The 25,357-nt window shown below is 43.4% G+C and overlaps 2 protein-coding genes and 1 long non-coding RNA gene across 6 annotated transcripts in view; all 3 read right to left on the bottom strand.

The window, feature by feature from the left end:
- SLC1A2 (solute carrier family 1 member 2) overlaps positions 1–11,046 on the bottom strand; it is a 172,629-nt gene extending 161,583 nt beyond the window's left edge. The window contains exon 1 of one of the 3 annotated variants that reach the window (XM_015434918.4): positions 10,896–11,046. Coding sequence is in view for 2 of the 3 variants with exons in the window: in XM_005578188.5 (XP_005578245.1) it covers positions 9,940–9,956 (17 nt within the window). In the remaining variant the exon portion in view is untranslated. Of the gene's footprint in view, positions 1–9,939; positions 10,547–10,895 lie in introns of those variants that run through there. The other 2 variants (XM_015434917.4, XM_005578188.5) reach the window with 2 other exon arrangements.
- A 7,546-nt stretch (positions 11,047–18,592) lies between these two features.
- On the bottom strand, positions 18,593–21,948 carry LOC141408458 (uncharacterized). The gene is made up of 2 exons (XR_012423333.1): positions 20,174–21,948; positions 18,593–19,038 (listed from the first exon to the last, which is right to left on the bottom strand). It is a non-coding gene; the product is annotated as an uncharacterized lncRNA (long non-coding RNA).
- Positions 21,949–23,299: 1,351 nt separating this feature from the next.
- The window catches only part of PAMR1 (peptidase domain containing associated with muscle regeneration 1), a 99,360-nt gene continuing 97,302 nt past the window's right edge, over positions 23,300–25,357 (bottom strand). For both annotated transcript variants that reach the window (XM_005578185.4, XM_005578186.4), the window contains one exon: positions 23,300–24,369. In XM_005578185.4, coding sequence (XP_005578242.3) covers positions 23,833–24,369 — 537 coding nt within the window. In that variant the 3' untranslated portion in view covers positions 23,300–23,832. The remainder of the gene's footprint in view (positions 24,370–25,357) is intronic.

Raw genomic sequence — 25,357 nt, 5'->3', positions numbered from 1 at the left:
GAGTCACTGGAATTAATTTGTTGTGCTGGTAAAAACACAAACACAATGATAATCAATGTCTTGGTCTCAGAAAGCAGAGTCAACAGATGCAAGAAAATAAGGGAAAACACTCACGAAGATACAATTTGCAAGGCCTTGGGTTGTGTGAACAAAAGTGTTCTTTCACCTCTGAACATATTTGCCAGTGGAATAGAACAGAGATATGTCAACATATACGTACCTTTGGCTTGAAGTTGACAGAATACCTGACTTCTTGAATCAACAGAACAATGCAGTGGATATTCCAGAAAGGATTTATCTAATTCATTGTTCACTTTTCTCCAGGTAAGGACTCCATGGGAAATAACTCTTGCAGGAGTGTGAAAATGGCTGCTGTCAACACTGAAAATATCAATAACAGCTACACTCTTGTTCCCAATATATTTATTTATTATTCCTTCTCACCCCTTCCATTATACTCACCACTCTAGATAGAAATTAGATTAATATAACTAATTTCTCTCTCTAAAGCAGGACTTTCAGATAACCATCTTTCCATTGGACGTGGCACCCTTGGAAGGACTGGAACGAAGAGAAGGCCTTCTGTCATACGTACTTGGTGACTATGTGAGACGCAGCTAAAACTGAGGAAGATGGATAGGCATGGTGGTTCACGCCTATAATCTCAGCACTTTGGGAGGCCTAGGCGGGAGGATCACCTAAAGTCAGGAGTTCAAGACCAGCCCGGCCAACATGGTGGAATCCCATCTCTACTAAAAATACAAAAATTAGCCAGGCATCGTGGCGTCTACCTGTAAACTCAGCTACTCAAGAGGCTGAGGCAGAAGAATCACTGGAACCCAGGAAGTGGAAGCTGCAGTGAGCAGAGATCATGCCACTGCACTCCAGCCTGGGTGACAGAGCAAGACTCTGTCTCAAAAAAAAAAAAAAAAAAGAAACCTGAGGAAGATGATGACCTTGAATTCTCCCCAGCCTGCCCATCAGAATCCACTTTCCCTGTCTTAAAGGGCAGACAAAAAAATTGACTCTTTCTGGAGAACAGGATTGGGGCAGGAGATAGTCTTTTACTTTTTTACTTTATGCCATTTTGTGATATTTAAGATTTTTATTTTTTAAGATACAGCTTTACTTATTTACTTATTTATTTCTAACAAATAAAAGTTGTATGTATTTATGGTATACAACATGATGCTTTGATATACACGTACACTGTGGAATAAAATAAATCAAGCTAATTAATGTATCCATTACTTTACATACTTATCATTTTTCAGTGGTGAGAACACTGAAAATCTACTGTTCTCCCAATTTTCAAGTACACAATCCATTGCTGTCAACTCTAGTCACCATGCTGAACAATAGACCACTTGACGTTATTCCTCCTGACTACCTGAAATTTTGTATCATTTGACCCGCAAGGTATAGCATTTTATTACAGATGATAGCTTTGTGGATGCCTGAATATTCTGATCACAAGCAACCAGACTCATTATTTTATTATCTTTCAAACATTTGAATTTAGAAACAGTGGTGGATGCTGTGACATGCTACCCAGATCCCTATCCCCCCACGTTCAGGACTGAATGATTCATTTGCCCAGCTGCTCGGCATGTTGATAAGTGACAGCTCTTAACTATATTCCCCCCAACCCCAACCCTGTCCCCTGTTCCAGCACAGCCCCATTCAATGGCTGGTTAATGCAGGGGTAGAAAGGCCCGACTGTTTTCCTCAATTCAGGATCATTCTGAAGGGTCATCCCTGTTCCAGAGCTCCTTGTGGGTGGGCAGGCTTTGGTGCGACTGTTTCAACCTCTCCCTCTGCCCACCCTGGTTTCCCTCATTCCTTCATGAGGATTTATGCTGAAAGCTCCTCCCAATAAACTCCATGCACACAAGTCTCCATCTCACAATTTGCTTCCTGGGACCAACCAATGTCACCTCAACCCCAGTGTATCAATATCTGTGAAAAGAATCTAAAGTTCAATGCTCTCAGACTAATAGATAATGAGTTCTCCATTTGAAATGTTAGCAATTAATTATGATCTAAAAATCAATGATCCTTCAAATGCTAAGATTCTATGATGATTTTATAAATATCTGCTGATTGATGGGATTGAGTTCCATAAAAATACTGGGAAAATAGATTCAGTCTATAATTCCATTACTCTCTATTCTTAGACATTAGTCCAATATTTATTCTTTCCACTTTTTCTAGACCATATGTTACATATAAATAGAAAAAATGATAGCTGAACCAATCCCCCAGGTACCATCAGCCACTTTTGAATATCTGAGATGTGTGTTGTTGGTTAATAACCATCCATTTCACTCTTGAACAAGTTTGTCTAATTGGGTTTTGTTCATGTTGATGTCCATCCACTTTCCTAAGAAATCTATCCAATTTCAACTGTTCTTTCTTAATTAATTTTTTAGAGACAGGGTCTTGCTATGTTGCCCAGGTTGGAGTGTAGTGGTTATTCACAGGCATTGTGATAGTTAGCTCACTGCAGCCCCCAACTCCCAGCCTCAAGAGATCCTCTCGCCTCAGCCTCCTAAATAGCTAGGACTACAGATGCACACCACTACGCCCAGCCCAACTGTCCTTTTAAGTAAAGATTGAGATTAAACACAATCTTCAGCAGTTAGCTTTCCATGATATCTAAGAGAGAAGAATGATTTTCTTCCTTTATCTGTTTTCTTCTACCTATCTCCCTTCGTGTACTACTCCTTCTTCCATTTAAAATTCTCTTGTTTGACATCTACAAATAGGTCCGACAATCATTTTGAATTACCTAAACTTATTCTCACTTTTTTATGGCGACACTTTCTTTTGAATGTTACATCTCCACTCAAAGAATGACTTCTTTCTGTAACAATTGTTGTCCTTCTTAAGGCAGTGCCTCTTAAATTCTTTAAGATTCTTTAAGAATTTAAGATTCTTACATTATTTTTTCTTCAGAGGCACCTGGCTATCTTGCTTTTTTTGAATGAAATTATTGAAGACACCCACTGGAACAAAAAATAAAAATAAAAAAAAAAGCAAAAGAAGGATCCATGAAATTTTAAGGAAATGTGGATTTATTGAAAAATATGGATAATACAAAACACAGTACAATTAGATGACCAAAAAAAAAACCTCAGTAACAGCATAAAATCAAAACTTCTCTAAGTTTCAGTTTTTTCGTCTCTAAAATGAGATAATATTCCCTAGGGGATTTTCAAGGATGAAATGAAGTCACGTATATATAGCCACATAAGCTTGGCTGATCCTATTTATATTTGTTTATGGTGATATTGAACACTGTAGATATATGTCATTGCCTCACTCTTACCAAATTCTATACTTGGTGGAGAAAGCTTTTATAATCAAAAGAGAATGAAATGCCATGGAAATTGGGATTCCCTAAGGATTGAAGGGCTTCCAAAGGGAGTCAGACCACCACCAGTGTGGACCAAGTGCTGACATTTACTGCCATCTGTTGGGTGATGAGCAAACTGTTCCACTCTTTAAAACACACAGAAATTTGCTTCTGGAAGATTTCTTCCTCAATTCAAAAGGCATCCCTAGCTCATCACTGTTTGCATCTGCTGTGAAATAAACATCAGCCCCACTCATATAGAGACAAGACCAGTAGCTGTTTCAGGAAAAAGCGTAAGTTAAGTCACAACCCTAAACAGCCACACCTGAAGGCTGCAAAAGAAAAAAATAAATTCCAGGGGCTGCTATATGCTCGGCTACATTTACCACTACAAAGCACATACCCAAGGCTCAATTCAATATCCCAAAGGTTGGAACCCATGTGGTCATGCCCTGGGCTCTTTCAAAGCACTGCCTCTAGACTAGACAGTGCTATTGGCTTCCTGACAACCAAACCAATAATCACAAAATAATTACCTCTCCATTAAGTACAACCTGGAGCAAAGTTAAAGAAAATAACGAGCAGTGCTTGGGTGGGGGTTGGGGGAGGGGAAGGTAGCTTGAATGATCTTTCCTTACCTAGAAATGACAAATCCAAAACCACTAGGCAATGGTATATACCAAGAGGATGGAACGCATGCTTTCAGTCTCTCGATAGCTTCCTTGGAGAGGTAAGGGGTCAAGCAGGTAACATGAGAAAAGCAGTCCCAGAACAGACTGTGTGCAACCTGAAAGGTATATGCCCTATCTCAAGAGACAGCCATTCCTCAACCCCAGTTAACCCCTGCCCTGCTGGCTAAGAGGTGTGGCCTAGTAACTACGGGCATGGATCCCAGAGCCAGGATGCTTGGGTCGAAGGCCTAGCTTTGTCACTCACTGACTGTAAAATATTGGGCAATTCACCTACTCTTTCTGTGCCTCGGTTTCTATACCTGTAAAATGAGGCTAAGAGTCACTCCTGCTGCATCATATTGTTGTGGGGATTAAATACATTGATACACATTAAAGTGTTTAAAGCCATACTGGGATATAATCACTCAATAAATGGTACCAAGATAAAAGGAAAGGTTGTTTGTCATCAGATCTCCCAATTTTTAAGAGAAGCCAGAATTGGGATTTTTTTTTTAAGGTAAAACATTTTTAAGTATAGGTGAACAATTAAAACATGTTCAAAATCCTCTGTGAGCCTAAAAGAATACACCCATGGGCCACATACAGTCCACAGGCACCCAGTACCTCACATCCAGTGCTGGGAAACAGGCAAAGCAGGAGGCAGACAGGTCTCAGCCTCACTTCCAAGTTCATCACCAGCTCTGTGATCCTGACAGCACAGTGGCTGGGAACTTGGGATGGCAGAACCACATGACAGAAAGTCCTGTGCCAGATTACAAACAGCAAGTGACAGATGGCCCTCCTGACCAAACGTAAGAGAAAAAAGTACTCTCAGTGATATAAGTGACGCCTCTAATATAGACGGGGCATGGGGACAGCATCTCCCTCCTTGACCCCAAACACTTCATTCAAGGTCTTTAACATTGCCGTCATCTATCCTAGAGACCAGGATTGACACAGATCAAGTCCAGCCACCAAATCGAGTTCATTCTTTTCATTCCATTTTCAAAGGACAGTTCTTGCTCAGTGAGTCCATACTCTAAAGCAACTGTCGAGATTGCCAAAAACACCAAACGGCAGTTCCACAAACAGTGGTCATATCTGCTTATCCAAGTGAGACATTAAATACATGAATGAAAAATAAATAAATACCAACATCATTGAGAAACAACACTTTTTAAAAGAAAAACCAAAGCATTAAGAAAATGAGGTCTTCTTTTTAAAATTTTAAAGATCTTCCTTTCATTCTCCTTTAATACTGCGGGCCCATTGTCTTTTCTGACATCATTTAAAGACAACCAGACAGATTTATAACGAGATGCTAGTCCTTTTCTATTCTACCGACAAATATGTGGCCCATCTGCCTCCAGTCAATGATGGAGCACGTGGAGATGGAGCAATGAGATATTTTTAAACATTCCTTTAATTAATTCATTCCAAGGAGTTGGCACTTGGAGAGTTGCGGGGTGAGGGGCGGGCAGAGGGAGGAGAGAGCGAGCTCACGATCACGGTAAATAAAGAGATTTGCCATAATCTGGATTCTAAAACCCTTTCTATGCAGCATCCTGCTTGGCCCCCAACAAGCTGTTAAGGGCATGAAATCAAAAGCTGCAAGCAAGGCAGTGTCTGGCGTTTGTTTGTTAGATGTTTCTTCAGACTGCGAAGACAAGTTCTTTAAATGCAAGCAAAACTAAAATTTTATCTTCAGAATAATGCTTCTGCTTACTATTGCTAGAAGATTTAATACTATCAGTGTGTTAGTAGATTAAAATAATTGTAGTAGATGATTGAAATGAAGAATAGTTTCAGCTCATGCCAAGAGGCAAGCCAGTCCAATGGGGGAAAAATTCAATATGAGAAACAATTCGGTTTGCCTTTAAAAGGGGGGAAACCAGACATCAGGGCATTGTGTGACACAGCCATGGAGGAGGGCAGGGAGGGGAGGATTTACATTGAAATCACTCTGTGTTGAGCTTCAAATTATGAAAAAGCTTTGCAATTCTGGAACTGTAGGATTTATGGCACACTGACCCAGAAATCTCACACTTAGCTGTTAAATATATTGCTCGTTTTTTGCAGCTGAAACATCATTGCTTAAGGACTTTTCCTTGTCTGACACATCCTTTAAAGCCAAAGCCAAAGGAGACACAAAACACCTAACTGTGTTGCATGGAAGAGGAAAAGAAGTGGCCATTGATACTGATGAACAGATTTGTCTTTTGGTTTTTAATAACATGGAGTTTCCGCCTCACAAGTTTCATCTGGATTTAGAAATTATTTCCTGAGAATTAAGCTTTCAATTACTCACAAGCGACTGTCTTAGTAAACATGAAATGGTTTTCTCATAGCTCTCCTAATATCTATTTTCCCCAAGGAGGCTGATTTCTATATTATTGAAAATGAGAAAAGAAAATTCCAGCCAAGCCTGAGGCATGCAACCTGCAAACCCCTCTAGACCACATAAGCCCCATATCTTTCACTCATTTGCCAATAAGTCCACTCTGTGGGCTCTTCCTCCTGCTGACCTCAGATTCATTCCCAAGGGGAAAAGCAAGAGGACAATGGTTATGGTTTGCTTTTATTTGCTTGAAATAATAAATTCAAGGGGTCTCCCTTGCCAGGGTTTTTCCACTGTCAGCAGATTTCTGTTTCCCTGGCTCTTTAAGTCAAACTGAAGCCCAGGCCCTCATGGCTGGCTTTCGCCCTGACCCCTCGGCTCACGGGAGCTGATCAGAAGACAGATTGCCTTGGGTCTCTGACATACAGAGTGACCTAGCCACCCCCCACCTCCAAGAAGATATTTCTAAAATGCCTGCCTCTTCAGCATCTGGGCACTCCACTGTGACCCAGTCTGTAATGGACACTAGCCTGGCTGCCACCAACTACTTATAATCTCTTTCCAATTTGGGTCAGGGACCTAAAAGCCATCTCCATAATTCTAGCCATGACAGGGAACTCAGAAAGAAAGAATGCTCAACTATTAAATTCGACCTTGCTTTGCAGGAAAATATCTCTCAGAACCTGGGAACTACCAAAGTGTCCACTATTGATTTTTATAGAAACCGGATGCTAATAATCTCAATTCCAAATAATCAAAGCTCTCAGAAAACCAGACTGTGGTGGCATACGCTCTGCACAGGCAAAGACCAATGCACAGGTTACAAAGAATATCCTAAAAGGCAATTTGCAGGATAGGTATGCCAAAAGTTTGAGAGAAAGCCAGTAATCTGCACCAGCCATGCCCAGCACACATCATTTTCAGATGATAACCCCAAAGCTTTTCCAAGTATTGGAATCTTTCTGGAAAGATGGTATTATATTCTTTATGTATAATTTTATCCTTAAAGTCTATTTTTGTTGGACTGCCTACTTCACAGAGTTACTGGAAGAACCAAATGTGATGAGGTACACGAATGAGCTTTGAAAGTGAAGTGTTAAACAAACATAAGATGTCATTATTGCTTCTAATAATTCTTTAGAAATTGGTAATTAACACGTTCTGCTGCTGTTAATGACATCACCAAATAAATGTGAACCAGAATGGTCAGTTTCCCATATTACCCTATTCCCCAAACATTCTGGATCAAACAGAGTTGAACTGAAAACATATAAATTGAAAGCATATAACAATATTGCTATTTTTGCTTCCTTCTCAGTAATGTGTTTCAAGGAAACAATTTCAATATTGTTAAATGGCAAAAGCCAACAAAGGAGATAGCCTGAGGAGTCTTAGTAAATTTTTCTTTACAAGGCACATTAATCAAAGATGTTAGAAGGGGCAAGAGATCTCATGAATCCACGTGAACAATTTACTAATAAAAATCCTTGACTGGATGGAGCTAGACTTCTAAAAGGCAGATCCCAGACTGTTTCTGTATCCCCCCAACTCAGAGTTCCTCACATGTGAGTTCCACCCAACAAGTGCTCAGTAAATGCTCCTGGAATAAAAAAAGAGAAGAAGAAAGGAAAGACCAGGGCCTCTGAGAATGTCACCTGCTCATCAGTTACTGCTGTTAAATAATAACGGATCATAGATCTTATATTTGTTTCCCAGCCATTCAAGTTTTTTTCAATTCTTTCATCTCTTAAATATAAATTCCTCTGATGACTCTTTTCTTAACCATAGCCGGTGCAGAAGGATGGGATTAATTGGATGGGAATCTTTCTAAAATGCTGAAAATCACTTTGGCTCTATATTGAATGTCACATCATTTGACAGCTTTCATTTAGGACAAAGGTGAAATAAACATACTCAGTTTGGGGTTGTTGTCATAACTTCTCCTCTATCTGGCCATCAAAATAGGGAGTAAGCTGGATGCAGGATTTGGAAAACTAATATCATCCATCTTTTTCACAGATGTTTTCCACCCTAGCCTTTACAAGCAAGGATAAGTCTAGAAGGTCCCTGAAGGCAACCAGAAATGCTTTCATCTTTTCTCATATAAAAGCCTTTTTAATTAAACATGGGAAGGCATTGATCTTGATCAATATGGGCTCCTACTATCTATTTCTAGAGATCTTTTTTTAGCACAAGGTACCACCCTCCTTGTACACAGATGTCTTCCTGAAACATCTTTTTGGAGAAATAATAATCAAAAAAGTCCAAACTGCAGAATGGTTAGGGCAAAGGGAGAGACAAAATTTCATGCAATGACAAGATGCCAGATGCGTTTGGAAGGACTCTGGGGGACAGAAAAGGAAGGAATTCCTTCTCCTGGACACAGAGAGACAGTTTTAGAAATATTTTCCTTCTATTGGAGATTGCAGTCTAGAGATCTGGCTTTGGATACCAGCTCTTCACGCCTGCTTAGAGATCCATTCCCCTAAAACAAGCCTGCGGAGTTGGTAAAATGTCTTAGGAGAAACTGGAAAATGCCAACACCACCACTTGAGCCCAGAGAAGTCCCTGATATTTGCTTTTCACATAACATGGATCCTGTGATCGCTTGCAAGTGAGTAAGTGCAATTTTGGGAATTAACCAAAGGGCTGAGCTGCCCAGTCTTTTCATTGCCACTCAGGTTCTATCAAGCCCAAAAAGTTTTCTGAGAGATGCTGGTCCAAGGATTCTGTTTGTGGACCTTTTCTTTGATGTGTGAGTATTCAAAGAATCCTTTTGCCCCCTGCAGCCCCTTCTGTCTCTTGCTAAAGACAGATGTCTTTAATTATCACTGTGAGGGAGCTTTCCCCATGCCAACTGCAGTCTCGGGGAGGCAGGACACGACTCCAGACCCTCGGGCTGAATAGGGAAGCCAGTGCTATCCCTGTCCGCTGGAGTCTGGCGACTCCTGCCCTTGTCCCAGACCACACGTTTTCCCGCCTCCTCCCGGGAAGCACCCAAATCTCTTCCAGCCTTCCTTAGAGCTAGCCAGGGAGATTCCGCCTTCCAGGGACAAGGAGCGATCGGAGTGGGCCCAGCATCTCCACGGCGACTCTGCAAACCTGGCGTTCAAGGCCAGGCGCGCTGGTCCTTGCCCCGCCCCAAGGCCCGGTCTTGGCTCATTCATTCCGGGCCGGTCCCACCTGCAAGCCCGCGTCGGGCCTGCGGCGCCGCGCTCCAGGCGCTGCTACCCCGGTGTCTGCTCACACTGTGCCCAATCCCCTATTGTTTTGAAATCTCAAAAGTAACCTCAGGAGGATTTCTTCCTCACACTCTCAAGCCCCCAGCGCACCTTACCCTTTTAATCAAAATACAACAACCCTCCGCCTCTCGCATTTTCAAAGGATTAAGCAGCAATCTCCAGGAAAGAAAATCAATCCCCTCCGCACCATCGCATTCCCAGCCAAGCCACTGCTCCGCCACCATCTCCCAGGCCCGCCGCCGACGCCTCTCTGTCCCCATCCCGGATAGGGGCACCACCATCCCGCGCGCGACCCCGCTTTCCCGCGGGTACAGCTAAAAATCCCCTCACCCTTCCGTGGATGCCATGGTCTGGGGAACGCCCCCTCCTCTTCAGCACTATCCGGCAGCTGTGGGCGAGGGAGAGAGCGGGCGCCGGGGTGAGCGCGAAGTGCTGCCGGGAGCGGTATTTAAGAGGAGCCTCTGCCTGCCCTTCCACCCGCCTCCGGGGTAAGCCCTTTAGCGCCTCAACGGGCGCAGGAGGCTCCTGCGGGCGCTAATCCGCGTCCCGGCTCTCCACGGCGCGCGACCCGCGCTCCCCTCCGCCCGCGGGGATGGCGCTTGGCGTGAGCTCCGGGGGCTCCGAGGGTGGCTTCCCTGAGAGAGCGATGCACCCAGGGCTGCAGGAGGGCGCACGCCGGAGATGCGCCCTGCAGCCGCTGCCACCTGTGCTTTGCTGCGGGGCTCGCGGGTGCGGCGAGTGGCGGGAGCAGAGAGTGGTGGCAGAGGACGGTGAGCGTGCGTGCGCGTGTGCGGGTGTGTGCGCGCCGGGGGAGGCGGTGGAGGCCGCTGCGCCCTGGCTCGGCGCCGGCCGGGGAGGGATTGCAAGGTTTAGCCCCGCCGGAGCTGAGGATTTGCAGGCGATCCCTCTCTATTTTCGTCGAGAGCTGACATCACCCGCGCCGCCGCCTGGGGCAACTCCTTTAACCGCCGGCCCCCGCCCCCAACTCCAGACGCGGTCCCTCCTCTGCCATCCCTCCCCCCAGCCTCTCGCCATAAATTAGCCAAATAAGAAAAGAGGCCCCGCCGCTCGTCCGGGAAGGCTTGGGCAGCCGGTGGCAGAAGCCCAGGATCTAACGAGTCGCTATTGTTTCCCCTGAAGCCCGCGTGGCCCCGGGTCACCCCGTGAGGGGTGAAGCGCAGGCGACGGCGCGGAGACCCGGGATGCCCCTCCGTCTCCGCCTCCCTGGAGCAGCCCCTGGCGCTCCCTCCTCACTCCCCGAGGCACCCGCTTCAGCTCACACTCACCCCCAAACTCACAGGCGGGCACACCCACCCCATCCTCCCACGTCTAGGGGTCCCAGGCCCCGCGGAGTCGAGCGGCTGAAACACGCGGGTGGTGCAGCCCAAACGCGGCCCAGCTGCGCGCCCTCCCCCGCCGAAGCTCGAATAAATCTCCGGCCTTCAATTATTCAGCGAGATTAATATTAATGTAGCTCCCTGGGGGCGGCGGGCGGGGTGCAGGGGAGGCCGGGAATTTTTTTTTTTTTTTTAGGCCGAGAGAGGTCGGCCTGGTGGGTGCGGGCTGAGAAGGCGCGGAGAGTTGGCCGAAGTGAGTGGCGGCGGACGCTTCTCCACCCACTGGGCGCTGCTCGCCGCCTGCTTCCGAGCCCCGGGGGCGGCGCACAGAGACAGATGGGCTTGTGTAAGGAAGAGTTCGAGCCTTCCGGATGGCTTTGCATAAAAATGACAAGACCTGTGCAGCTTTGATTATCTCTGGAACACAGCAGGAACCTAGGGTCCCGCTACCTGCCGACCCTGTGACCGCAGAGCAGGCAAAGCCTCACTTTCCTCGTCTAGACAATGGAACCCAAAAGAACTCACTTGGAGGGCCACAGGAAAATTAAACAGACTCTCTTTTCCCCCAGGGTAGACGCTCTTCGGATTTGCGCTGTGCTGGACCTTGTTAGACGATGTAACGCTACTGGCCACGTGCAAACTCTCAGAGCAGGTCCTGGGGATGGTGCCAGAGGAGCCGGGGTCCCAGCAGGACGATTGGTAGTTAAATGCCGGGCGCTGATATCCGGCGCTGATACCCGAAGGCCTGAGTTCTTCACCACATTCTAGCTGAGTAACCGAGGGCAAATTCCTCCATCTCTTTTTTCATCCCGCCTGTAAAATGGGACTATATTCTCCCACTTCTCTGTGCTAAGAGAACTAAATGAAATGGAGAAGATGTGTAAAGTTCCTAAACTGGCGTCTGGCACCCAGTAAATCCTCCAAAAATGTTCAGTGCATTCTCAGAGTCCTTAGAAGATAGTTTATTGGACAAAATATCCAAGTATGAATAGACAGATGAGAAAAATAACAAGAAAAAGAGGGAAAACACATTAATAGAATTTAAAAAATAAATCTCAGCTCACCTCCTTCCTTTACTATCCTTTACAAAATCTGAATCCAAACGTCTTCCTCCATCCATGCTTTTCTCCATCTCTCCCCTCCCCTCTTCTCTCTCAATCCTGTCTGCACCATTAGAATAATCATCTGTATCTTACTCATCCTAGGATCCTTCAGAACTACTCTAACTTTGCATTTTCTTTATTTAAAAAAAAAAATACCATAAGCATCCTTCATCTTAGGGCATTTGACTTTGGGTACTCTCCTCTTCCAAAAAATTATTGTTTACCCTGATAAATGTGTTTAAAAATAATTTGTAGATGAAAAGCTACCTTCTTTCACTTTGGTATTATGTTTGACACTCTCTCCTCTTAAGCCCCATCAAGGGTAAGTGTGTGGCTTTGTATCTGAAGTTGTCACATATACAAACTTTACAGTCTAATTGTCTAACTTTACAATTTAGGCATTTTATTTCCCTTTCTGCTGAGGTGGCAACTGGAAAAGAAGCCATCTCCATCTCACCCAGGCCTAGATATTAATAATCCCAGGGGCACTACTCTGCTATTAGCACCCCCCTTAACATGAACATGAATGAACTACTCCATCACAATCCCTCAGTCTCTACACACAGGCTTTGGGGGCTGAGCTGTGCCATTCATTCATACTCACCGCCAAGAGCAAAGCACCTGGTGGTACATAAATACAAGGTAAAAAGGAAACAGAAAAAGGGATGGAGTTGTTTTCACCTTTTTAAACATTCAATTTAAAAATTCTTCATTATGTTTTCAATGCTCAGGACATGAGAGAATCCAGGTGAATCATCCAGCATGGCCGAATTAGATGGAGTCATCATTCCAGTTTGCCACTTTCTCTGTAAGCCCTGACATCCCGTTCTATACTTGAGAAACATTTGCATTCAGCTGCCCTGGAAGACCAGGTCTATTAAGTCACATGGAGTATGCCACAGATAATTCTGGCTAACAAACATTAGCTAGAAGAAACTGGTTCTCTTTCTTCGTGCCAGAGGGCTTTTGCCAATATTCACACCAATTATTTTTTAACAAACTGGAGCAGTTATTTTCAACACTGGCTGCCCATTAAAACGTTCTGAGAGAGCCTTTTAGAAAATAATAATACTCAGGCCACCTTTCAGAGATTTCTGGTTCATCCATCTTGGGGGTTAGGCGGGGGCTGACTTGGGTATTTTTAAAGGACTTCCCCAGGTGATTGAGCCCACTGTGCAGCCAGAGTCAGGAAGTGCTGGACTAGAAGTGGTTCAACAACATAGAGAAGGGTCTAGAATAGGGCTCCAAGAAGTAGTTGGAGCATGATACATTTAGCCTTTGGAAAGAAATTGCTAGGGAAGATATGATATAGGGCTGATCCTCTTGCCTTTAAAGACAGGGAATAAAAAACTTTCCAGGCAAACAAACACTTGTATGTTATTCGAGAAAACCAATGTGAGCAGCTACAAAAACATAGAGTTTTCTTCTAATGTTGTGCACACACAAAGCATTAGGGGTTAGCTACTGTACAGCATGCGACCATGCTGAATAAAAACTCAGCTCTAGGTCAGACAGTTCTGCCTTAAATACTATCCCTGCTAAGTATTAGACTGTGTGTTACCTTATTCTGGGCACAGGATCTTAGCTTCCTCATCCCCAGGGATGTGTGGGAAATGCTTACATCTTTTTCATGCTCAATAGAGAACCATCCTAGACACATGGGAACAGCAGCATTCACCCAGTGTAATTTACAGCGAGAACCTAGCCTCCCCACCTACCATGTGACTTCAGGGTCTCCTTTTAATCTTCACAGCAAACTACAAGCCTCTTAACCAGCAATAAGTTAATAGAACGTTGGAAGGAGAACAGAACAAGGCCAACCCCACAAGCTGCAGGAATACTTATGAATTCCTCTCATAGGCATCTCTCAGTCTCCTCTAGGGATCCCATAGTCATGGCGAAAGCAGAAGACTGACATTTATGTATAGATTTACCTTTCTTAAGTCTAGCTAATGGGTTCTCGAACTTCAGCGTCAACAAGAACTACTCCGCAGGACTGCATACAAGAAAATCAACTGTACTATACTCTGATAGGTGATGTAAGGGATTCTTAAAAATGAATTTTGATCATAAGGGTTTTTTTTATTTGTTGCCTTATTGATTCTTGACTGAAACTTAACCCAAGTTCCCAGAAGCGAGTTACTATAGCTGAGTTAAGGTAGTGTGTGAGCTAGAACTTCGTGGTAGTCGTATGAGCTTAGCATTCCCCTAGTAATTCCTATATGCATAACGTACTGTACCTTATGTATTGTATCTTGTTTGGTTCCTAAGATGACCTTCTGCAGAAAATATTATTAAACCACCTTTTTACAGAGGAGAAAACTGAGGCCAAGAGGAATTAAGGAATTTGCCCAAGGTTGTATTTATCGGAGTCCCAGCTTAAAAAAAAAAAAAAAAAAAGAATGGCATATTTAAATTAAGTAAATTGTGGTAAGTTTAATAAAGGAGTCATTTAGAAGGGTGTGGGAGGGGGTAGAGAAACTCTAAGGGATAGGGCAGACTCCCTGGGCTACTAATAGTAGGGAACAGTTGCCCATCCTAAGCCAAAGGGAGGGTGCCAGGACCTACAGGAGAGTCCTGCATGCAGAAGGCCACTTGACAGGAGCTGAGACTGTGGCCATAACAGCCTGCTGGAAGGGGGTCTGGGAATAAATACCCCAATGCCCACTTTCCTCCAGTCCTTCTTTTCCTTCCGGGACTCTGTACTGGCCAAAGCCAGATGGAAGCTTCAGGGCAGGAGAGTCCACTGAAACAATTCACATGCAGTCCTTACAGTTCCATCTCCCTGAGAAACAGAGGATGGAGAAGGGTGAAGAATGGCTCTACAGGGCTAATGGATGAAGGCAGGGTTTGCCTTTAGGCAGTCTTCCTGCAGAATCTTGCTTTCTAACCTCTCTGCTATGCAACTTGGAGTGACGATGTTATCATTATTGGAACAGGTAGCCCCCATAACATGTGGGACCTCTCCACTGTGGGGTTTTCCAGCAGATAAATAGACTTAGTCAGACTATTTACTAGAAATCAGAAGAAGGTATATTTATACTATGGAAGAAGTCACAACATGGCCTCAAATTTTTCAGTCCTAAATGCTACAATTCTCAACATTCTTCAGCAATTATTGTAGGAGCTTAGTTGGACCAAAGAAGGGACAAAGACTCCCTTATATTGGGCTCTTCTAAGGGATTCATCCCATGTCTTGGCTCTCCTGCAGAATGCTTCAGATTGGTCATTGCAGCTCCACATAAGGGAGGTGGGGTGGGAGTGAACTCCTAATATAGAAAAAAAAAAAAAAAAAAAAAAAAAAAGTCCTACATTGCTTTCCCATGAAAGGCTGCTGAATAAAATCATTCCCCCTCATGATGACAACAAAGGAGAAATGTTTCAACATTCAAAGTTTATCAGAAGAAAGTGACCTAGAGAGAGAAATAGCCAAGTGACCCAAGGGTTATCCACTCAAAAGTCACTGTCATTTAGTAATGTCTGAGAAATATGAATTTGACTTTTCCCCCCATGTGCAATTACTGTTTCATCTGCTTTGCTTTTTAAGATTATTGATGCCCTCCAAAACTTAGTAATGAGAAAACTATCCACCATCAGCTCGTTAGGTGGGGTATTCATATTTGTGGTTCTTTGCAAAGTCAGAACCACTCTGGGAACAGATTTGTCCTTACACTTTCCACACAGCTGTTCTTGGTAAAGTAAATCTAGGCAGGACTGTATTCAAATCCCACTTTCTCCACAACTGACATTGAGTGGGTCACCTAATCTCTTTGAGCCTAAACTCCCTCCTCTATAAAATGGAAATAATCCTTGTAGCTTCAAAAATTATATATGTAAAGCAGATATCACAGGTCCTGGCATGTAGTGTGAATACACTGTTGGTATACAATGTCCTCTGCCTGCCTAAATAACCAAGGAATTACAAGCTGTGTGTCTGGATCTATCTGTAACACGTTGACCCATTCATTAACTGTAAGACTAGATACCTTAATGTTTTTTTTTTTTAATTAAATAAAACAGAGGACACAGTAAGGGCTCCTTCATATGACAACTAATACAAGTTTGCTAGTTTTCAAAAATATGAGCTATTTTAGGATGAATGAAGAACCTGAATGGAAAATTATTATATAGTGTTCCAATTTCAGAGGAAAGATAGTATTCTCTGACAGTGTTGGTTCTGAAGCCAAGAGCATGCAAGAGAGAAACTGGAGAATCCTGAACCCAAATTGAAAAGATTTCAGAAAGATAAGTGGGTTCAGAGCAATAAGTAGCAGGAGGAGAATGTTCACAGTGGCACCACCAGGACATTGAATTAAGAATGCTAATGTGGCCACAGAAGTTATAACAGTCTTCCGAATTAGACCAACCTGGGAACCATCCATCTTGAACATGTTTGGAGCAGTGAGATTCAAATTGAGTTCATCATTCTTTCTTTCCATTTTGAGTGACCTTGAGTAAGTTATTTAACCCTCTGAGCATCAGTGGGTATAGTAGTGACCCCATCCACTGGGCTTATATGAGAACTGAATGAGGCTATGTCACATAAAGCACTTAGCACAGTTCCTGGCACACTGAGCTGTTATCATCTTTATGACATCAGCTTCCTAGCTGCTGGCACTCTCATCACCCAAAAGATCGGTGGTAATGCTTTGGTTTCAACAACACAGTACAGCTACAGATGAGCCAGTCCGTAGCCCTGTCAGTCTGGTGGTGGTCACTGTGTAGACTCAAGGGAATCATCTGTCTTAAGGGTGGTTGGAGCTGTAAGATACAAGCTGAGTTCATTCACTCTTCTTGTTAATACACATTAGCAAAAGAGAAGTCTGGGAGTTCTATTTTTACCTCACTCTCTTAGCTGATGAGAAAAAAGATATTACTTCATAGAAATCTCAATTCAGACTGAGAACTTGGTCTAAATATAATCCATTCGGCAGGCAGAAATTGTCTCATTAAGTAGAGGGCTCGGGAAGGCCAAACAGTGGATAGCTATGCTTACTGCCTGATGAATTCTAACGGAAAGAGTGTGAATTCATCCCATTTGTTTAGTATAGGTGAAGGAAGGAGACAATGGAAAAAGATGAATTGTGAGTTCTCAGTATATCATTCCCTCTGTCAGCATTTCTGCTGCAAGATGACTTGAGGCTAAATGTCAGGGGTAGTGCAAATTCTTTATGCCCACCATAAAAACCGTAACATTTTGAATTAGAGCAACTGTCTTTTTTTTTAGCTGCTTGATCCTGTATGAAGCAGAAATACTCTTTGAGAGTGATTACTGGTATTTTAATTTCTACCCCCAGTTTCTCCTAACCTGGGCAATGATTGCCAGTAATGCCTCCATTTTCCCTCTTCCCTTTGTTCTGCTGGGACATTACAATATTCAGTAGTGACAGCCTCATGAGGAACAAAAGAATGGAGAGGTTTTTTTCTTTTTTAATCTTTGGGGGGATTTCTTTGCTGAACAGCAGCTCACTGTGATTAAATGCTAAGTGATTTGGATAAAGGACTGAATCAAGGACCCAAGCCAGAATCTGATGACCTCAGAAAATCCAGCGATGTTATTCTTGTTCTATTTTATCTGTTCACTTCTTTATGAAATTCCTTGGTCATTCTGAAAGAGGCTGTGTATCACATCCCAAAAGTATTTTTCTTATAAAGCAATTTTCCTTAATAAGAGAAAGACAGAGAGAGCAACCAGGTAATTTAGTTTTAAATTGAGATTACAGATTCAGAGTTGTTGTTGTTGTTTTTTTAATCAAAGACTAAAGGACTAAATTATGCCTTTTCGTAACTGCAGTGAATTGGAAGTTATCCCAGTTCACTCCGAGGTTTCATTTCATTAGCACCTGGACACAGCTTCATTTGTAACACCCTGTTCCCCTTTCAATGGAAAATAAACAACTTTTCCTGAATTGCACATATTTAAGCACAAAGGAAGATCATTCTTTCCTTCTCTCTTGTGTGGAATTACTTTTTCCTAGAAACCATAAGTTCAGGAACATAACAGTGGTTCGTTTTTCTCCAAGAATTCAGTCTTGAATGTATTCCTCACCTGAGAAAGCTATTCCCTAATTTTATCTACTGACTTTTTTTTTCTTTATTGACAAAGCTCTCCATCAAACCTAGTCCAAGCTTCTGGATAAACACTCAGTGAATTGGAATACAAACGTGAAGTGAGCCCTAAAAAACTCAGCCATTGAGACAGTCTTCTTAAAATGCTGGGCCTCAACAGCACATCCGGGCAGAGCTCTGCCAGGGAAATCAAGTCCTGCTGCCAAGAAAAGCAAGGAGAGACCACAAATTGCTACCAAGCCACTCCAAAATGTTCTTTCCAACAGCCCTATCTTTCCAACAGCCCTGACAAGATAAACTTCCCCAAGCCCTAGGGATCCAAAGTATTTCACTTGAAATTTTCACAGGATACTAAAGAAGGAGAAAAAATAAGGCAGGAGTAAAGATATGTGTCTTACTTCTTTGGCTCATCCATTGGCTGTCAGCTTTCTTCTTTTAACTCATCTGATATCATTTAAGAACAACATGCAGTTGTGTCAATGCAATGAGACTCAAGGTCTTTATTCATGTCCAGATTAGGACAATACAAAAGCCCAAATTCAGGTCAGGCACGGTGGCTCATGCCTGTAATCCTAGCACTTTGGGAGGCCAAGGCAGGCAGATTGCCTGAGCTCAGGAGTTCGAGACCAGCCTAGCCAACACAGTGAAACCCCGTCTCTACTAAAATACAAAAAAAAAAAAAAAAAAAAAATAGCTTGGGCTGGGAGCAGTGGCTCATGCCTACAATCCCAGCACTTTAGGAGGCTAAGGTGGGTAGATCACCTAAGGTCGGTAGTTTGCGACCAACCTGACCAACATGGAGAAATCCCATCTCTAACCCCGTGTTTCATCTTATGTATTTTCCAAACTCACTCCTTACTTACAGCATCTTCCTTTCTTCCTGTCCATCATGCCAATGACTTGATTGAAGTTCTAACTACCTGTGAATGAAAAGTTAACAGTCCTACTTGAATTGCCCCTTCCTCTCAATTTCTTTTGGAGTTTACATAAGAAAATACAGAGTGAGTTGACTACCCAGTCACTCATGAAAAGTCCATTTAGTGTATAAACCTGATCACTCCCAAGGAAAGTTAAGTCTTGTTTAAATCATATAGATTTTACTTAAAGTTTGTGTACCATATGACTAAATTTATGTGATACGTAAAATTTAAGTAAAATCTGTATGATTAGGGAAGATGCTTATATACATACAGAGATGCTCCTCAGCTTACTGTGGGGTTCCATCCCAATAAACTCATCATAATTTGAAAACATCATAAGTCAATAATGCATTTAACATACTTAACCTACTTAACATCATAGCTTAGCCTCGCCTTCCTTAAATGTGCTCAGAACACTTACATTAGCCTACAGTTGGACAAAATCATCTAACAGCCTATTTCATAACAAACTATTAAATAGGTATCTCATGTACTTTATTGAACACAGTACTGAAAGTGAAAAACAATGGTTGTATTGGCACTTGAAGTACGATTGTGCTAAATGCATCTTGTTTTCCTACTATCATAAAGTCAAAAAGTCTTAAGTCAAGCCATTGTAAGCCAGGGAGCATCTGTATATGTATATGTGTGTTGCATCTGTATATGTATATGTGTATGTGCGTGTATATATATGCATGTATATATGAATATATGTATATATACATATAGTATATATACACATATATATTATATATGTATGTGTATTTTATATATATATAGTCAATGCCTTCCAACCAAAGACCACTGGAAACATACCCGTAATTGAACAAGTGGGATTTTTTGCTCCTTGCAATGAGGTAGGATGCACATCATGGCCAACTATGGGGTGTCTCATCAAGAGTGTGTTAGAAAGGAGTTACAGGATTTGAGTTTCTATTAAGTGATCTTAGGTTTCAAAGTGGGGCTTTGTTCTGGATTGGATGGGAGTAATTCTATAATTGGCCATGTAATAAATCTTATCTAAAAGGAAAAAAGACTATAAAGAGGCTGCCACTGTAATTGATGAAGAAGCAGCAGTCACTCATACTAATTAGCAGAGGGGGATATTTAGCACCTTTGTAGTTTGCATAGTCACCGGGCTTTTGTCTGTTATTACAGAAGTTATGAAGTGGTCTTGTTTGGGTCTTGATCCATCAAAGTCGCAGAATAATTCTGACGATATTGGCATTCTGTGAAAGTATTTATCTTCAACAAGAGAGCATCACAGTCTCATTGGGAGTGCCAGATCAACTCCTGGGCACCAAAGCCCAGCTGGTATAATGTCAGATGTCAGGGGCTACATGGATACATAAAAAAAAACAAAGCAATCATCACAAAAGAAATCAGAACCAAAGTACTCTGGATGAAGCAGGAGCCTTCTCTGGTGCTCCCTGAAGGTGTCCTCAGTCGACAGCCACTTTTTCAGCATTAGTATTCCATAACTTGTGACTGCTTTGTTCTGTGTCAACTTAGGGAAACTGAAACTAGGTTGCAGAATTCCCTTCCCTGTATGGTTCCAGGTTAGTGAGCACAAGAGAAATTGACATGAGATTTGGAAAGGAGAGTGAAGCAATGCCTACTTTCATGCTTTGGGAGTTGTTTAAGCACATAAGACTCTGTGGCAGCTCACACACAATGTCACTATATGTCAGCTCACCTTGTTGGGGTGAGAAAGCACCCAGGCCCACAGCTCTTCCAATGCCTGCTGAAAATCCTCCTCTGGCTTCCCTGAGTCCTGGACTGGGTGAGTGTGCAGCTATGAGCAAAGGGCACCCGCTTCTACTACAAGTCACTCACATCATGGAGACTGGAGGCAGCAAGAGACAAACACAGGTTTCCATTTGTCCTTGCTTTGCTGACTTCACATCCAGCTTTCCTTCCTGACCACTGGTGTGGTTGATTTTAGATCCAACACCAGAAACAAAGGCAACAGTCTTGCACAGACTTCTCCATCAGTGGTCACAATTTTGTGTGGTTATCATAATCTCTTATTCTATAGGACTGTTAAAAGTTCTGATTCTCTGAAAAGCCCCTGACTTATATATGCTCAAGATTTCTAGCTTTAGAGTTCTATGCTAGGAGGCAAGGGCTATGTTACAAAAAGAGATGGACAACATTCTGATAGCAGCCAGATATGGCCAAGGGACAAGCTTGGATCTGATCCTCTTTGCCTGCCTCAAAGTCTTAGGTGAGTGTGATCGAGTGTTCATAGCCCACAAGAGCAGTGCTAGGGTAGGAAGATCTAGGGGTGGTGGCAAATGGCCATGGAGCTATTAACCAAGCAGCCTGGGATGTCATTACCAAAATTTCAGGCCAGATTCAGCTTCTGAGGGGGCCAGAGTCATAGCTAAGATGATGTATATGTGAACCAAATCTGAGTAGTAAGACAAGAAGAGAAAATAACACAAGTAGTAAAGAGAGCATTAAAAAGAAGTAGAGAACATGATATTCCAGGTGGAGGGTCAGGACACAGTCAGGAGACGGAGGGTGTAGGCACGTATGTGTGGAGCACCTACCGAGGCAGTTGTGGAGCTGTGCTTAGCTGAAGAGCGCTGACCTTGCCGGGTATATCATGTATTATGTTCATTGTTTTACACAACATCTCACTTAATTGTCACAGCTACCACAATAAAATCTCAATATTTTATTATGCCAACTTACCAGATAATGAAACTGAGGTAGAGAGGCTAAGTACTTGCCCAAGATCACTTTAGAAAAGAAGTTAAAAGACAGGAATTTGCATTCAGATCTATCTCTTTGATCCAAGTTCCATTACACCTTTTAAGATCCAAGCTTTCTAGGCTTAACAAAGAAAAACCTTTGAGTGACCTGATAAATATTTATAGAATCAAATCCTCCAGCCTCCGTCAAGGCTTCGGTTGATGACAACCTCAGGTTAAGCTGCTCACCAATTCCTGACCCACTGACACTGTGAGAGAATAAACACTTACCATTTAAGCCACTAAGTGTTGGGTAATTTGTACTCAACCATTGATAACTAACACATCCCTCTTTGATTAAGCCAGGAGGATGGGCATGGAGGGTTGAATGAAAGGAGGAGGATGTGACTTATGGAAAGCCCCAGGAAAGGCTGACAAAAAGAGAAGTAGAAGAAATTCTCTTGTGGCTCAAGACCCAGACATGGGGGAAGACAGGTTGGGAAACAAATAAAATCCTCACCTCCTGTCTTGGGCTAAAGTCCTTGAGCTTTCTGAGATAGATTAAGGGAACAGGGGAGTTCCTGTTTGGGTCTACAGAAGGCAAATGTCTCCCAGAAAGCTCTGTAACAAGCCTGGGCTCTCAGCTGTCATGTGGTATGGAAAAGACCAACAAGTTCCCCCAATCGCCCAAAGGAGGAAGAGGAGGTTGCAGAGAGGCTGGCTGGGCAGTTGCCAGAGGTTGTCACTGTGGCCATGAGGCTGAGTGACCCAGACAAGGGTCAAACAGGAGTCAGTCTGCAGGAAGGAGGGCCGGGCCCCATGAAATAGAGAACATAGCACAAGTTACACTAATTACAGACTCTAGCATTAAATGTCAGCAACAAAAAGACCCACAACACACACCCAAGAACCAGCAGGTACTTGGCGGTCCCCACTCTTATCCCAATGCTTGAAGGAAGGTAAGCCTCCAAAGCACCAGCCTAGTGAAGAGAAAACTGGCGAGGAGAGCAGGGGAGAAAGGATAAAAGAGTAAGTCACCCCAAAAACAGGGTCACTGCCAAAATTACTTAAGGTGTCTGACTAGACTGAATTCATGTTCTTTCCTTCACTATCCAGTGGGAGGTGAGAGTGAGGCTTGAGAGAAAAATCACATAAGTTACAGACAACAGTGAAGCTACAGTTTCTTGGCATATCTAAACTTAGTGTGAGTTAATATGTGACTCCAATTCATATGCTATAAAAGCATTCCATGAAGATTTATGGAGGTTCAAAGCAGGACTCTGTGCTGGATCTAGAAGACAAGAAGCAGAGGCAATCCTAAAAATCATCGAATCTCTGGTGTTTCTGTTTGTGCCTTATTGTAGGGTACCCATGTCCCTCCTCCCCTGGCCCATGACCCACTGAGCTCTAAGAGTTGGTATTAAAAAGATGATATTGACTTTGTCAAACACACTATTTGGGAATGACAGCCCTTGGCACTATTTTAAAGGGCTATCACCAAGCCATCAGCCCTGATACATGTAGCTCTGAGAAACAGCATGCAGAAATAAGAGCATAGCACATTTGTTTTGTAGTTCAGAAGCCAACTCTTGTTTTATTAAAATGTGTACAAGAGATGGGGAAGGAAAAGGACCAGAGTGTACTGCGGCCATGTACACAAAGGCATGCACCACATCCCAGTTCTGCTGCTCTGCGCTGTCCCACGGGCAGCTCTCTAGAACTTGAGAGCCTCAAAAGGGGTCTCATGAAGCCCAGATCTTCCCTGGTCAAGCTGATGGCATTCGTGACACTGAAAGGTGGGAAAGGCCACCAGGTCAGTGGAGTGGAGAGGTTTTGTATATGGTCTTCTTTGAAGAAACTTACTTCTTGCAAGCCCTGGCATCTTCCAATTGACTGTCCTAGTAGTGGAGGCGGCATCAGCCTACCAGCAATGGAGGTCTACTCACCCTTCACTGAGTTTTGTCCCTGAAGTCAGAAACCCTGGCACAGCCAAGTTCACAGACAAAATCACACTTCAGGCCCACACTGCTTCACGCAATGACACATGTATAGATGGATATACAGAAACACTTCTCAAGGAGTGCATGAGCCTGGTTCATTTCATGTTTCTTTCAATCCAGTCTTTAAAAGGCAGCACCTTGGTGAAGGCAGTGGAGAGCCTGTGGCTGCATGTTTTATCATAGCTCCAGCTGACCAGTCCCATCAGATGCCAGCGTGGCTCAGGAGATGCTCGTCCCGGGAAGGACACAGCTGCGATGCCTCCTGTCTCTGCAGTGCATATATCAGAAGGGGCAGTGGGGTCCTGGCTGGCACAGAACATGTTATCAGTGACACTCACTGGGATGCCATGGTCCTCATGCTGCTCCTCACACAACAGCGAGTCCACCACGCTGACCACCCCAGAGCGCAGTGTGTCGTTCTTGAAGCCAGGGCTCCTCACATCTGCCAGGACATTCCAGCCAGCCACAGTGATGTGGGACTCCTGGAAGGAAGTGCTGAGATCCCGACTGGCAGCGAGGCAGATGGGCTGGACTCGGGTGCTGATACGGGCCTTGTCTAGGAGCTTCAGGATGGCGATGTCAGCATCAAGCAGGATGGGGTCATAGTTGGGATGCAGAATGATAGCAGAAATCTGCAAATGCAAGGATTGGGCAGCAATGGTGAGGAGTCACTCCACAGTGCACAAGAACAGGCAAGGCTTGGGGCTAAAGTTTTGGGAGAAAATGTCTAAGAGGCAGCTACAATTATTTGGAGATACCTTACTCGAGAAATCATGGAAAACAACTGCTCTACTTCCAGGATTGCAAACCAAAGTGCTTTCTACAGCCTGGAAAGTGGGATTAAGTAAGTGAAGTGGACAGTTGAGGCTGCACAGCCATCTAAGGTGGGCAGCGGCCACATCACTGTAGTCAGCCACTCCATGCTGAAATGGGACCAGCATTCTAGTTTTGCCAGAAAATGAATTCCAAATCTTTATTTGAAATATCTTGATGTTAAACAATGCTTGCAAATAAATAAATGATTAAAAATATGTGTCAGTACCATCAAGGCACAAACCCTCACAGGCTAAGTTTTCAACCTCTGGTCCACTGTAAACATTTCATTTACATTCAAGTCAGCAAATAGAGCTATGCTCAGAATATTCCACAAGACTTTTCCACAAAGTCTTCCCTGATTTTCCCAGTCCTTGCTGGTCATGCCTTTTGATAGGAGCCTGTAGGAGCACACATCTTGTAAAATTTTTATGTATATGTTCTATTACCTCAATCTCCTTTGAGTATATTGCCTTGGGGCTTCTCTTGTGTCACACTGATTATGATAAATTTGTCTATCTCTCCCACTCAACTGTGGACTTTTCAGAGAAAATAAAACGTGTTCTATTCTTTTCTGTGTCTACTTACAGTGGAAGGCCCATTGTGGGGGCTCAACAATAGATGGACAGGCTATTGTCTGTGGATAGATGGAGAGATGGATGGATGGATGGATAGATAGATGGAGGGATGGACAGATGGATGGGTGGATGGATGGACAGATGGATGGATGGATAGATAGATGGCGGGATGGATAGATGGATGGATGGATAGATAGATGGAGGGATGGATAGATGGATGGATGGATGG

This window comes from Macaca fascicularis, chromosome 14, assembly GCF_037993035.2.
Source record: "Macaca fascicularis isolate 582-1 chromosome 14, T2T-MFA8v1.1".
In the NCBI taxonomy this organism is placed as follows: domain Eukaryota; kingdom Metazoa; phylum Chordata; class Mammalia; order Primates; family Cercopithecidae; genus Macaca; species Macaca fascicularis.
Note: the sequence above shows the minus strand (reverse complement) of the source record. Positions and strands in the feature narration are given on the sequence as shown.